This window comes from Ceratosolen solmsi, unplaced genomic scaffold (assembly GCF_000503995.2).
Source record: "Ceratosolen solmsi marchali unplaced genomic scaffold, CerSol_1.0 scaffold1, whole genome shotgun sequence".
Lineage (NCBI taxonomy): Eukaryota > Metazoa > Arthropoda > Insecta > Hymenoptera > Agaonidae > Ceratosolen > Ceratosolen solmsi.
Window position 1 is genome coordinate 14,516,664 of NW_011948415.1, and position 11,750 is coordinate 14,528,413.

Sequence of the window (11,750 nt, forward strand, 5' to 3'; positions counted from 1 at the left end):
ATGGACAAATGATAAACAAGGATATAAATATTGATTAAATGTACAATAAATAATCACATATTTATTTTATAAATAATTGTGCTGAATGTATGAATGAATATATAAAAAAAAAAAATGAAAAAAAGAAAGAAACAGAAACAATAAAGAGAGGGAAAGATAAATAGAGAGAATTCGTTTTACTTTTTTTTTTTCATCTAATACAGTTTTCCAATAGGGTTTACAAATAGTTATGAAATAGATCCGAGCTAAAATACATAAATAATAAATAATAAATAAAATTTGATTGCAAAAGAATATCTTTCTTTCTGTACAGTCGATACATTTTTGGCAAATCAACAAATGAACAATATTGATAATAAATTTAGAAGGCTGTCAACTTTATTTACATAAAGCTGTATTGTGAATTTTACAAAGCATATTGTTTGTATTGTTATAGGCTTCTTTTAGAATTTTCTGAAAATGTATTATAACTTAATGAGCCAGTTGCAAATGCCCACTATATCATTGAAACAATCATCTATTTTAGAATTATGGATAGAATATTATGAAACACCATCGACAGCGATATCAGTAATTGTATTAATGTAAAATGGTCCCTCGTTAATGAACTTATTGAATCTTTGCATCGTCTGAGCATCAAATATATCTGGCACCGATTCCGCCAGACTTTCCACAATTTCAAATTTTAGTTCCTTACACTTTTTAAATGATTCGACGCTTCTATCTAGGAGAAATTCAACTAGTCCTGGATAATTAGCAATGTATTCTTGACCCCACTCTTGAGATGCAATTACATGCAAAACTTCAAGACTCGCTTGTCTAATATCCGCGAAAGGTTGCTTAGATAAAGATACAATCAACTTCAGTGGTTCGTCACCAAGTGAATCGAACCATGACTTAATGAGCGATAATATCCTATTGTCCTGTTCTGGCTTACTTATACTGAGAATATGCGTTAAATTATTTAAGCCTCGTACTCTAAGCTCGGAAGGCATTTTTTTAATTATTTCTGACATTTTCTTTAATGCGGAAGGCATAGCATTTCCTAACTTTTGAAGGGCATATTTTCCTTTTACCGAGGACGAAACATGGCCAAGCGTATCTAACGCGATTGCCAAAATAGTTTGATCTTCGCTCTCAATGACTTCAAAAAGTGCAGATATAACAACGGGATATCTGGAAAATATTTCATCGGGACACAGTTGTGCTACATTCCCAAAGAATTTCATAAGCCCTGGTATTAATAAATTTGAAAGTGGCGTTTCGTGGGCTCGAGCTATTTTCTCAGCCAATTGCTGCAAGACTTGATTTTGTTCCAAAAAGTCTAATCCCACTTTAGTCGATGCTAATTCCGTTAATGTCTCCAATGCATTCAATTGTATTAAGATATCGTCGTCGTTAAGATTGGAAATAAGACTTTGCAAGAAGCCAGAGTTCACAGATACGGCAAGACCATTTTTACTGTTTTTAGCGATGTCGACTATTATGTCATAAACTCGAAACTTTACGATATCGTTGAGAGATAATAATTTGGCTATTGATCGTAATAGCACGCCAGAATATAATATTTTTAACCCTTCCTCGTTTTGACCAATTTTTTTCAAAACATTTATCGCGTGCTCGGCAACACCCAGATTCTCGTCCGCTACCGTTTCTGTAACAACTGTAAGTAAATCAAGTTTTAATAACAACTGAGGCAAGCTGTTTGGATCAGATGCAACTCTCAGAATTTCTTGCAGCGCAAATTCTTTCACGTATGGCAATTTATGCGACAAAATCCCGTATATTTCTGATGTGTAGCGCCATAAAACTTGACCCGCCTCAGAACCATGTAAGATTATATTAAGGGCATCGCACACTTGTTCCACAACCTCTCTGTAAATAAAAATTTTATAAAATTATTCACAATATGCCAATTTCACGCGAAATTAATATATTTGTTCTAGAGTGACAGCTTTCTCTTGAACTACATACTTGTCATTGGAGGTTAGTTGAGAAAACAACTTGCTCAGATCCAAATTCCTAACAATTTCCGACGACTCCTCGGGGCTTAATTTTGCAAATTTTATTTTGAGCTCTGTTAATATCTCTTCCCTCTGCTGCACGTCATCCAAATTGCCGAAGCTATTTATCTTCGCTAAAAACCACTCCGCCATTCTCAACAATGACTCGGTAACTTTTATTCGTAAACAAAAGTTCAAACTTTATGTTGCTACCTTTGCCTATCACCAGAGATAAGATGAAACGAAAGATTGTTAAAATAATGTCGATAAAATGAAGATGCAAGAAAAATTCGATGAAGACTTTCCTAGCGGCGAAGCTCTGAATGTATCTTAGCGGCGCGCAATTTTCGACGAGCAGATTGAACTTTTCTTAGCAACATTGTTCGGTCAGTTTCATTAATTTTTACGAATTTTATGTAAAATTTAACGTTAACTTCAAAGTCTTTGATATTCATATTGATACAAAATCTTTAATGGATAATCGAATTTTAAGCCATTTGAAAAATAGATAATTATTAATAGGGCAAATGATAAATCATTATCTTAATAAAATATTAAAAATTTGATAATTTTTATTTATCAACGATAACGAATGCATTTAAACGAATAGAACAATTCTATAAACGTGAAATAATGTGCCTTTAAAAAATTGATACAACCAAAGTGTGAACTTAAAATACAATCTATTAAAACGTTTAGTATAAAATATTAAAATTAAATAGTGCGAATATTTATTGACAAGTTTCATAAATAAATAAATAAATGAACTTTTGTAATTTTTATAAAATTCATAATGTAAGTGAAATATGAAAAATAAATAGTCAAATGTGAAAATATTCTTCATTGAATATTAAAAATAAAATTATGATAAAATTGATACTTTTCATATTACAATTATTAATAATAATTTTCAATTAGTCATTAAAATCATAAACAATAAATAAATATTTTATATACTTAACGTAAAGTAAAATTTCAATGTGTGCGACAATGATTATTTTTCAATTAAAAAATTAAAAATTTCAACTCAATAAAATATCTTTTAAATAGAATTATTTAACGCGTTAGAGCTCAAATTTATAGCCATAAATTTGATTGAATGTCTGTTGAAATAGCTCTAGAAGTTCAAAATATTCCTTAGAGGGTGCTTCTGTACTCTGATAAAGAATATAAATAGAATTAGCTAAAGATTTCAGTATGTCCGCTTTATTTCCAGTATACTTATCAAGGCCTATCTCAAAAACTTTTCTCTGCTGATCCTTACTTCTAACAATTGCTCTTGAAACTTCAACTTTTTCCTCTTTATCATCGATAATTCTCTACGAGCATTGAAAATTTAATTAAAATGAAAAGCCTATTTTCGTATATTGATAATTTTTATTCATACATACAAGTATAGAAGGTAATTCGTCAAATAATGGCCAATTTTCAGTACAGGATTGACAATGACATTTAATATGATATTTCTTTAACAATTTATCTCTTTCCGACTTTGATGTATAACAGAAATGACAACCATAATCATCTAAGATCTTAAACAGATTGATAATATTATTAAAGTAATATTAAATAAAGAAGAGTTTCATTTACTATAAGCTGACAGTACTTACCTCCGATCCTTTTTTAATAGGATGTAATGCATAAACTACTTGTTGCATATTGTTATTATTTAAAACTGAGCATCTGCTTACATTAGGATTACAACTATGATTAAGAAGGCTTGTAACAGAACCAATAACAGAACCAATTCTACAAAATTCCTCGTTTCGAAGTTCGGAAAACTGTGAATTAGATTTTATATGCGTTACCCGTAGAATTAATCAAGTTTAAACTATAGGCAAATTCAATTAATATATCATAATGCAAAATGCATTCGTTTATAAAATACCTCGTGATCATTCATTTGAATTGACATGAAATGTTGTGCTAGTAGCTTGCCAATAAACATTGCATCCTCATTTTGATACAGTTCTGATATTCTTTTATCCTCAGTATTTCCAAAGAAAGATGTAAGTGTAAACATATAATATAAAATAAATGCAGCATTTAGCGATAATGTTAAAATTTCATAGCTTTTTCTTTTATCCTCGTGTGTTACAAAATTGTACAAAGGCTTATACTTATCACTACAATATATTCCATCACCTGTGTAACTTTTCATTAAGTAATCTAAAATATTTTAAAACATGATAAAACCATCATATATTATATTAAATTTTGCAATCGATTAATCTATAGTAGTAGCATTACCTTGACAATTATCAATCTGTTCTAAATTTTTTCTCAGTTCTTTAATACTTCCACTTTCTCTTACAGCTAATACTGTAAGTTTTAAACTAATTGGTGCCAATTCATTCATTCGCATACCCAGAAAGTATCCCTTTATAGGACATTCAATATCATGATATTGTTTCCAGGCCCTGCTTCTGCATTCTTTCGAACAATACATAGCAAGAGGACAATGTTCGCATGGTATGCTATTCCACGCTCTAACAAAGCAATAAGAGCAGTGCGTATAAATATTTTGATGGCTTAAAAATGATGTATAAGGTTTCTCATTAATGAGAATCTCTCCCGCATCAATATCACGATTTGCAACTAAATGTTTTCCTAAATCCTTATTGTACATTATATCAATAGCATTAGAAGCTGAAGGAATATTTGGATGGGATATCATTTGTGGCAAATTTATTTGTTCTGTTTTATAATTTTCTAGCTTTGATGTTAAATTTTCACACTCATTTGTAGTGTTATTGATTTTTGCTTCAAGTTTCTCTTTCTTCTCATCGCTCAAACACACATTCTCTAGCCAAAGCCTCGCTTCTTCACAGATATCATCCGCTTCTACGTTACCTAATATTTTTAAACATTTAGCTTTTCGTCTAAGCAAATTTGCCTTCAAATGATCTGGATAATTAAGTTCTAATGCTATATCAATATCTTTTATACATTCATCATATTTGTTCAAATGAAACAAAATAGCCGATCTATTTGCATAAGTTTGACCAATTACTGCGGATGACGCCTCTGCTTTAGCTATACTTTTAGAATATAGTTTGAAAGACTGTAGCAATGGCTTAACTCTACCTTTTTCTTTGACAAATAATCTATCTGCATTTGTTTTTAAAATCTTTGCCTCTTCGGTATTCTTTGTTTCGCATTCTATATCTAGCGGTAAAACATTTTCTATTGCTTGCAATGTTATTTGTATTCTTAATTCAAAGTCAGTTTTTCTTTCCAATTCTTCTATCAATCCATCTAATTTTAAACACGAAAGAAGTTTTTCTGGTGGTAACATACTTGATAAAATAAAATCTTCTTTAAAATTTGTGAGAAAACCTTCTATCTGTACATGAAAAGAATTTTATAAATTAATTGATTTACTTTAATTGTTAATTTTTTAAAATTTATAATATAACATAAATTAAATTTATGATAAATATCGAAAGAATATTTGAATCTTATAAATGAATACAGTTTATTTAATAAATACCTGTACTAAACAATAAGTGATAAATAAATAATATATGAGACAATGGCAAATTGTTGTTTGAATTCGAATCAATTTTTTAAAAATGAATTTTTTTTAAAATAACGTACGCAATCTGTAACTTTCCTTTCTGTCGCCAACTGAAGTACATTAAAATTCCTAGAGATAAATTTTTGACTTTATAAAAAAAATTTAACGCAAATACAAAATGTTTGTGCATTATTTATATCATATTATGATTATTGACGTCAAAATATGATAAAAAATAAAAATTCTAAGATAATTATTTATGAAACGATCGAACTAACTATAATTTGTTTATTGTTCTTGTCATAGATATATGGTCTTTGAAATAACAATTTTACATCTTCATTTGACTTAAACATAACGCAAAAAATTTTCAATACTTCAATACAATTACTTTAATAATAAAAAGTGTTATTTATAAAGTTATGCAACATAATCAAAAATTTAATAAATAAATTTATTATAACACAGTAATAATGAAGGAAAGTAGTATGTATGTATGTATCATTTTAAAACATTTTAACGAAGCTTTCTTAATTTAAATGGAAATATTATCAAAAATTATTGAGCATTATTAGTAATAATTATTGATTTCTGTTAATTTATTGTTGACAAATAATGCTCGCCGCTCTTGTCTTAAAGTAATTAAAATTTGATTAGTGCATCCACACTAGGGAACTTCGAATCTTGATTTTTTGGAGGCAAAATCACTAGTTTCAACTATATTTGATCCGTCAACACAGTTTTGTGTACACAAATAACCTATCGGAGTCATTTAAAGAAATTTGTTTTATTAATTCAATTTTAAATAATTACATGAACCAGAATGGGTAAAAAGAGAGGAATTCCACCTTCCATTCCAGATCTAATTAAAATAGAAGTAAAAGATGAAATCGGTAAAACGTAGAACGCTTAAACATTTCCATATGTGTTTTGTTTAAAGTATTGTTTTATTTAAAACTTGAATATTTATGCGCATTATATCAGATGGAATTTTTGTTTTTCACGGACAGATAGAAACGTTCTTATGGCTCGAGATCGATTTAGAGGGGCTTTACGAGAATTATTGCATCACAGCGATGAAGGGTCATCCGCGGATTCTGGCGATGAATCTGGTTCAAACGAATATAGAGTAACACCGAAAAAAATGTAAATATTCGACCATTCTCATAATATGCAGATTTTTAATATTTATTTGTTTGTTTATCTTTGCTTAGAGATCCAACTTATCGACCAAAACAAATACAAAGTCAAGTTCGCAAAATGAAGAGAAGGCGACAAATGCATATGGATTCTGCATTTCACCATACGTATGTTATGAAGTTATTTGACAGAAGTGTAGATCTTGCACAATTTCAAGAAGATACCCCTTTATATCCAATTTGCAGAGCATGGATGGCCAATCAGCCAAGAAATCCTAATCTAGTGCCAAAGTAAGTTTATGACGATTAATACGAAGAAAGAAAATATATATATCAATTGTTCAAAAGTAATTAATTTGACTAATAAAGTATTTTAATTAATTAGAGCTAGAAGTCCAAGTCCAGACATAATTTCAGAATTTAATAGTGTTGGTAATATGTTCGATACTAATGGAGAAATTCGAGATATCAACTCTCTGCCACCACCATTACCTAGTGAAGAAGCTCTTCCAAGAAATCGAATCCCATCTCCAATTATCATTGATAAAGAGAAGCTCGATTTAGATTATGTAAGTAATAGAAAGAGAGAAGTTGTAATAATTCCGTTCGATTATGATAAATTTTCATTTTTAATTTAGGAAGGGCAGACATTAAAATCTCGTGAATTATTAATGAAAGAACACAGAGAACATTGGGTTGCAGTTCGTAAAAAGTGGCATCAACAAGCTCACAAAAACGAACAACGTTTTTCCGAAAGTGCAACCATTTTAAGCACAATATTCAAAAGGTTTTCATTTATATATTAATTCAGTGAAATCCTAAAACAATGATAATTAATTAAAGTAATGAGTAATATTTTAAAATATATATTTCAGAGCTCAATCGGAATTCGATTAAAGCGAATTCTTGTAATAATAAAAATAATAATGATATACCATTTTTAATTATACATCAAGGCAATGAAATGTAATTTATGGTATGGATTACTAAGCTTGTAATTAAATGTCTATATTTAAGTTAGGATATTAATAAAATGAGAAAATAAATATTTGAGAATTAAAAGCATTTTATTTGAAATATTGACAATTTTATAACTTATTTTATACTTTCAAAGAATAGGATTCATTTATATACCTCTTATGATTGGTTTATGGCAAAAAAAAATCTTGCGACAATCAAGATGGTTTATTTGAGATCTTTTACAAGAGTTCACTGCCAAGTGCATTAAAAATTAATGCTATCGTCTCATATAAAAGGTAGCTAAGAAATAAATAACATAATTTAAATCAATTATATATATATATATATTCACTAACTTATATCATTCTCACATTCTCTAACCATACAATATACTTGTAAAGTTTATAACAAATATTTCTTGCATATTATAATTTACTTAACCTTCTCTACAGTTTATGAAAAAATTGTATTGAATCCTTTATTTCACTTGAAGCACAGCTGGAAGATTTTTCAAATTATTTTATCAGGAGTGCTGCGCGCGCCACTTATTGTGTATATCCCTAAGCTTGGAAAAATTAAAAAAATTCACTTATCAGTAAGCGAAAGTTCTAGAACTTGTCTAAATGTCTCTTCTTCGAGAAGTCGACGTTGCTCTTCTTCTATTTGTTGCTGCTCAGAAAGTCTTAACACCAATCTTAGTTCCTCCGCTGCTCTGCTCAATGACTCGTTAGTCGCGTCGCTCGATCCCCCGGCACTGCTACTACCTTCTCTGCTGCATTCACCTACCGTTTCTTGATACAGTTCCAGACTTGCTTGGATCGCTCTATTCAAATATAGTTAACTATTATTACTGGATCGCTGTGATTAAACCTAAAAGTCCTTAGTTATAAGCTATTAAATGCAAACATAAAAAATCAGAATCAATTAATCAATCAACGGCATTCTACTCTAATAACAAATAATTACACAATATTATGCAGGATATTTAGGCGATTAAAAATTTTTACAGTTTTGTATTAATAGTATTGCTTTTGTCATAAGAGTCTTGTGTAACCTACCTGCCTATGTGTTATTAGTTTGACAGGATAGAAAACATGCAAAATGAATTATTGAAAAATCATTGTAAACATCTAAGAATATAGTTATAAAGTAAAAGCAGTTTTCTCCTACCTTTGGAGATGCTTCTCTTCTTCTGCACTTATATTGGGTGTGGATGGACGCGAAGGTTTTTGTGCTTTTAGAGCCTCCCATATGTCCACCTATACATTTTAATATTAAAATGCTTTAGACCTGCGCCCATTTATCCTAAAATTTGTCCAATGTTTAATCGATATCTTACCTCATCTCGTTCACTACCAGCATCGAGAAGACTTTGTTGTATTGCAAATTGTAATAAATCATCTTCTTGTTCGATGCTAAATTGCGTTCTTACTTCAGCGCCTAATCGTTTAAAAATTATATATATTCAATTCACACGAGCATTCAATGAGCATCAATACAAACAAAATATAACTACCTAGTTTTTTATATCCTGTTGGAATTTCAAAGCACATATCGTCTACAAGACAAGTTAATCGATTTGCTTCTTCTACACGAATAACGTGCGGCACTTCTTGGTCTAGTCCGAAGATATTTCCAAATGTTATTCTTGCGTTTAAAATATGGACCAGGGGTATCTCTAAAATTTGGGTATTGAATATTGAATAAAATACGGCTAAAATTGTTAAGATTTTTAATTCAGTATAAATAAGGTACCTATTTTGACAGGGAATCCCGACGGTAATTGCATTTGTATAAAATCTTTCAATTTAGCGAAATGTGAACTAGTTATGGCCATGAGATCAACGACTGGCATAATTTGTTCTTGAAGACTGAGTGGATACTTTTCGCTTAACCATAGAGTGGCCTAAATATTTAAAGATATATAACTTGCATATTATTTACAAAAAATATATATAATTACAGTTTATTATTGATTATATTGATAAATTTGGTTGGGGATTTCGTTGTTTCGAAATATTTCTGTTCGTACCTTAAATTTTTGCACTTTCGTAGTGATTTCCTTTGGTCTGCCAATGTCTCTGCTAGTTAGATCAACTTGAGGATCAAAATATTCCTCGGGTGTCACGTTACTAGGATTGGTAATGTTTGTAATTTCTTCCTAAAATTTAACGAATAAAATAGATGATTAATCTACGAATATTAAGAAAATGACTAACTTTTACCTAGTAAGTCTTAAAATCTTTTTACAAACGTATTTTCAAAATTATATCTCCTTTTACTTATTTTGTTTACAAATTCATCCGCAACAAAATGAAAAAATCAAATATGAATTGTACTAAGCTAAAGAACCTAAGGAACTAGTCCTACTCATAAAATGAGAGTAATATTTATTCAAATATAATTACATTAATTGCAGTGGCACCTTCTTCTTGCGTCTGTTCAGCGATACCAAAGATCGATTGTAACGTAAGACGAGGTGCTTTGGCCCTCATTTTATCTGCTTCTGAAAGATGTTCTAACCTTGTTTTCGTTATTAATTCTACATTACTGGCACTAAATACTTTACACTCGTGCCCATTCACCACTTCGCTTTTGTCAGATCGCCAACCCCACAATCCTGCCTTGTTTCTTAAATAAAAATCAAACTATTACGATTAATGCCATGTAAATTATAATTCAATAAGGATTAACGACGTTACCTTTCAAAGCTTATTTTTTCAGTATCTATATAAGTTGTTACAATTGGATTTGTTAATCGGGCTAAAATACCTTCCTCCGATGGCTCCATTAAATGTATATTATCATTACTAAGAAGTTTCATATGCTCTACATAGACTTTTTTAGTTTCATGATCTACCTCCATTATTGTAGCACCATCATCTAGAAGCAAATGCTTAATGAGCAATAATTTACCTCGAGCAACTTTCCATTCTATATGTAGAAAATGTAATTTATTTAGCTAAATACAAATAAAATCTTTCATACAATTTTCACAACATTTTACATGTTTTGGTAGCAGCTATAGTTTCGTAACTATTAATTAACTATTTATTAGTATAATATTAAAGCAAATTCAAAAATACAAGTGGTTCTATAACCAATCTACAAGGTGTAAAAATTCACCTGAATCATCATTTTGCATGCTGAACACATAACTGCGTACACATCTAATAGCCATTGGTACACTTTGCACTTGTTGCACTAATAATAAATTATATGTAATAAATTGAATAGAATGTAGATTAAATAGTGTGAAATATATTTTTTTTTTATCAGTATAAATGAATAAAAACAAAAAAAAAACAGATTTATAATTGAATCATTTTGCTATATGCATTAATTCATTTATTATTTTAATCTTTATATTATTTCTTTTTTATTTTGTTGTTTTGTTCTTTTTTTTCTCTCGAAAAGACATTGATAGGTTTTTCGATAGCATCATAGTAGATACCGATACCTTAAAAAGATTATCATAAATACAAAATCAATTATAAGAGGTATTCTTAATCTTTCTGCGAGACTTCGTTAGTATACAAATTATAAATAATTTAAATATTGACGACTGACGCTATCGTTATTACTATTAATAACAGCAATAATAATAATGACAGTAACTCTACATAGTGAATATTCGTCGGTTTAAATAATGTAAATTTAACCTAAAAGAAACATCTATAGTAATAATTATAAATAAAGCTGGCATCTGAAATTGATATTAAATAAAAATTTGACTTAAATTATCGCTACTTACTTTGCCCTTTAAAAACATAGCTGTGATTGCCACGTTGCCAATTGTCGTGGTCAAAACCCAATAATGTAGTGTCGATGCGAACATTGCTGCCCTGTTTATAAACTTTATAGGTATCGCTTGGACACATACGCGAAGCAAGAGGAACTGTAACATTACATTGAAAATATTACACGCTTAATTACGCACTTAGTAAAGTACATTGATTCGTCTCAACAACTAACCCCAGCTGGTAAATTCCCATTTCATTTCTACGTAAAAGTCTGGTGCCTAAAAGCAATCAAATTTTATATCATTTCGACGGTTGCCCACGGAGTACCATGGATACACCTCCGCGTATAAAATAAAAACTCCCAAAATTCACCTGCTTAAGCTTG

The 11,750-nt window shown here is 29.7% G+C and overlaps 4 protein-coding genes across 4 annotated transcripts in view; 1 reads left to right on the forward strand and 3 right to left on the reverse strand.

Moving 5' to 3' along the window:
- Positions 1 to 356: 356 nt before the first annotated feature.
- On the reverse strand, positions 357 to 2,314 carry LOC105368965 (26S proteasome non-ATPase regulatory subunit 5). Its single transcript, XM_011508163.1, has 2 exons — positions 1,975 to 2,314; positions 357 to 1,875 (listed from the first exon to the last, which is right to left on the reverse strand). Exons 1-2 carry the CDS (start codon positions 2,154 to 2,156, stop codon positions 543 to 545), a joined length of 1,515 nt encoding a protein of 504 aa, XP_011506465.1. The 5' UTR covers positions 2,157 to 2,314; the 3' UTR covers positions 357 to 542.
- Positions 2,315 to 3,051: 737 nt separating this feature from the next.
- Positions 3,052 to 5,613, reverse strand: LOC105359096 (SET and MYND domain-containing protein 4-like). Its single transcript, XM_011495575.1, has 6 exons — positions 5,497 to 5,613; positions 4,254 to 5,349; positions 3,892 to 4,172; positions 3,614 to 3,784; positions 3,395 to 3,535; positions 3,052 to 3,322 (listed from the first exon to the last, which is right to left on the reverse strand). Exons 2-6 carry the CDS (start codon positions 5,299 to 5,301, stop codon positions 3,068 to 3,070), a joined length of 1,896 nt encoding a protein of 631 aa, XP_011493877.1. The 5' UTR covers positions 5,302 to 5,349; positions 5,497 to 5,613; the 3' UTR covers positions 3,052 to 3,067.
- A 638-nt stretch (positions 5,614 to 6,251) lies between these two features.
- On the forward strand, positions 6,252 to 7,727 carry mip40 (Myb-interacting protein 40). Its single transcript, XM_011508164.1, has 5 exons — positions 6,252 to 6,416; positions 6,534 to 6,669; positions 6,738 to 6,953; positions 7,048 to 7,231; positions 7,301 to 7,727. Exons 1-5 carry the CDS (start codon positions 6,347 to 6,349, stop codon positions 7,466 to 7,468), a joined length of 774 nt encoding a protein of 257 aa, XP_011506466.1. The 5' UTR covers positions 6,252 to 6,346; the 3' UTR covers positions 7,469 to 7,727.
- Positions 7,728 to 8,096: 369 nt separating this feature from the next.
- Positions 8,097 to 11,750, reverse strand: part of LOC105359097 (ankyrin repeat domain-containing protein 13D) — a 5,297-nt gene continuing 1,643 nt past the window's right edge. The window contains exons 4-14 of the mRNA XM_011495576.1: positions 11,738 to 11,746; positions 11,598 to 11,643; positions 11,377 to 11,520; positions 10,325 to 10,505; positions 10,031 to 10,253; positions 9,655 to 9,783; positions 9,378 to 9,528; positions 9,139 to 9,300; positions 8,962 to 9,062; positions 8,793 to 8,881; positions 8,097 to 8,445 (exon numbers count right to left, since the gene is read on the reverse strand). Of these exons, the coding sequence (XP_011493878.1) occupies positions 8,208 to 8,445; positions 8,793 to 8,881; positions 8,962 to 9,062; positions 9,139 to 9,300; positions 9,378 to 9,528; positions 9,655 to 9,783; positions 10,031 to 10,253; positions 10,325 to 10,505; positions 11,377 to 11,520; positions 11,598 to 11,643; positions 11,738 to 11,746 (1,473 nt within the window). The 3' untranslated portion in view covers positions 8,097 to 8,207. The remainder of the gene's footprint in view (positions 8,446 to 8,792; positions 8,882 to 8,961; positions 9,063 to 9,138; positions 9,301 to 9,377; positions 9,529 to 9,654; positions 9,784 to 10,030; positions 10,254 to 10,324; positions 10,506 to 11,376; positions 11,521 to 11,597; positions 11,644 to 11,737; positions 11,747 to 11,750) is intronic.

Bases quoted from the DNA above. Each gene is read 5' to 3' on its own strand.
- LOC105359096 (XM_011495575.1), bottom strand. From the start codon at position 5,301: ATGTTACCACCAGAAAAACTTCTTTCGTGTTTAAAATTAGATGGATTG. The intron at 3,785-3,891 runs GTATTTTATAAA...TCTAATTCACAG, and splicing joins TTCAAATGAATGATCACGAG to TTTTCCGAACTTCGAAACGA. The intron at 3,323-3,394 runs GTATGTATGAAT...CAATGCTCGTAG, and splicing joins ACGAATTACCTTCTATACTT to AGAATTATCGATGATAAAGA.
- LOC105368965 (XM_011508163.1), bottom strand. From the start codon at position 2,156: ATGGCGGAGTGGTTTTTAGCGAAGATAAATAGCTTCGGCAATTTGGAT. The intron at 1,876-1,974 runs GTATGTAGTTCA...TTTTATTTACAG, and splicing joins CAACTAACCTCCAATGACAA to AGAGGTTGTGGAACAAGTGT.
- mip40 (XM_011508164.1), top strand. From the start codon at position 6,347: ATGGGTAAAAAGAGAGGAATTCCACCTTCCATTCCAGATCTAATTAAA. The intron at 6,670-6,737 runs GTAAATATTCGA...ATCTTTGCTTAG, and splicing joins AGAGTAACACCGAAAAAAAT to AGATCCAACTTATCGACCAA. The intron at 6,954-7,047 runs GTAAGTTTATGA...TTAATTAATTAG, and splicing joins AATCCTAATCTAGTGCCAAA to AGCTAGAAGTCCAAGTCCAG.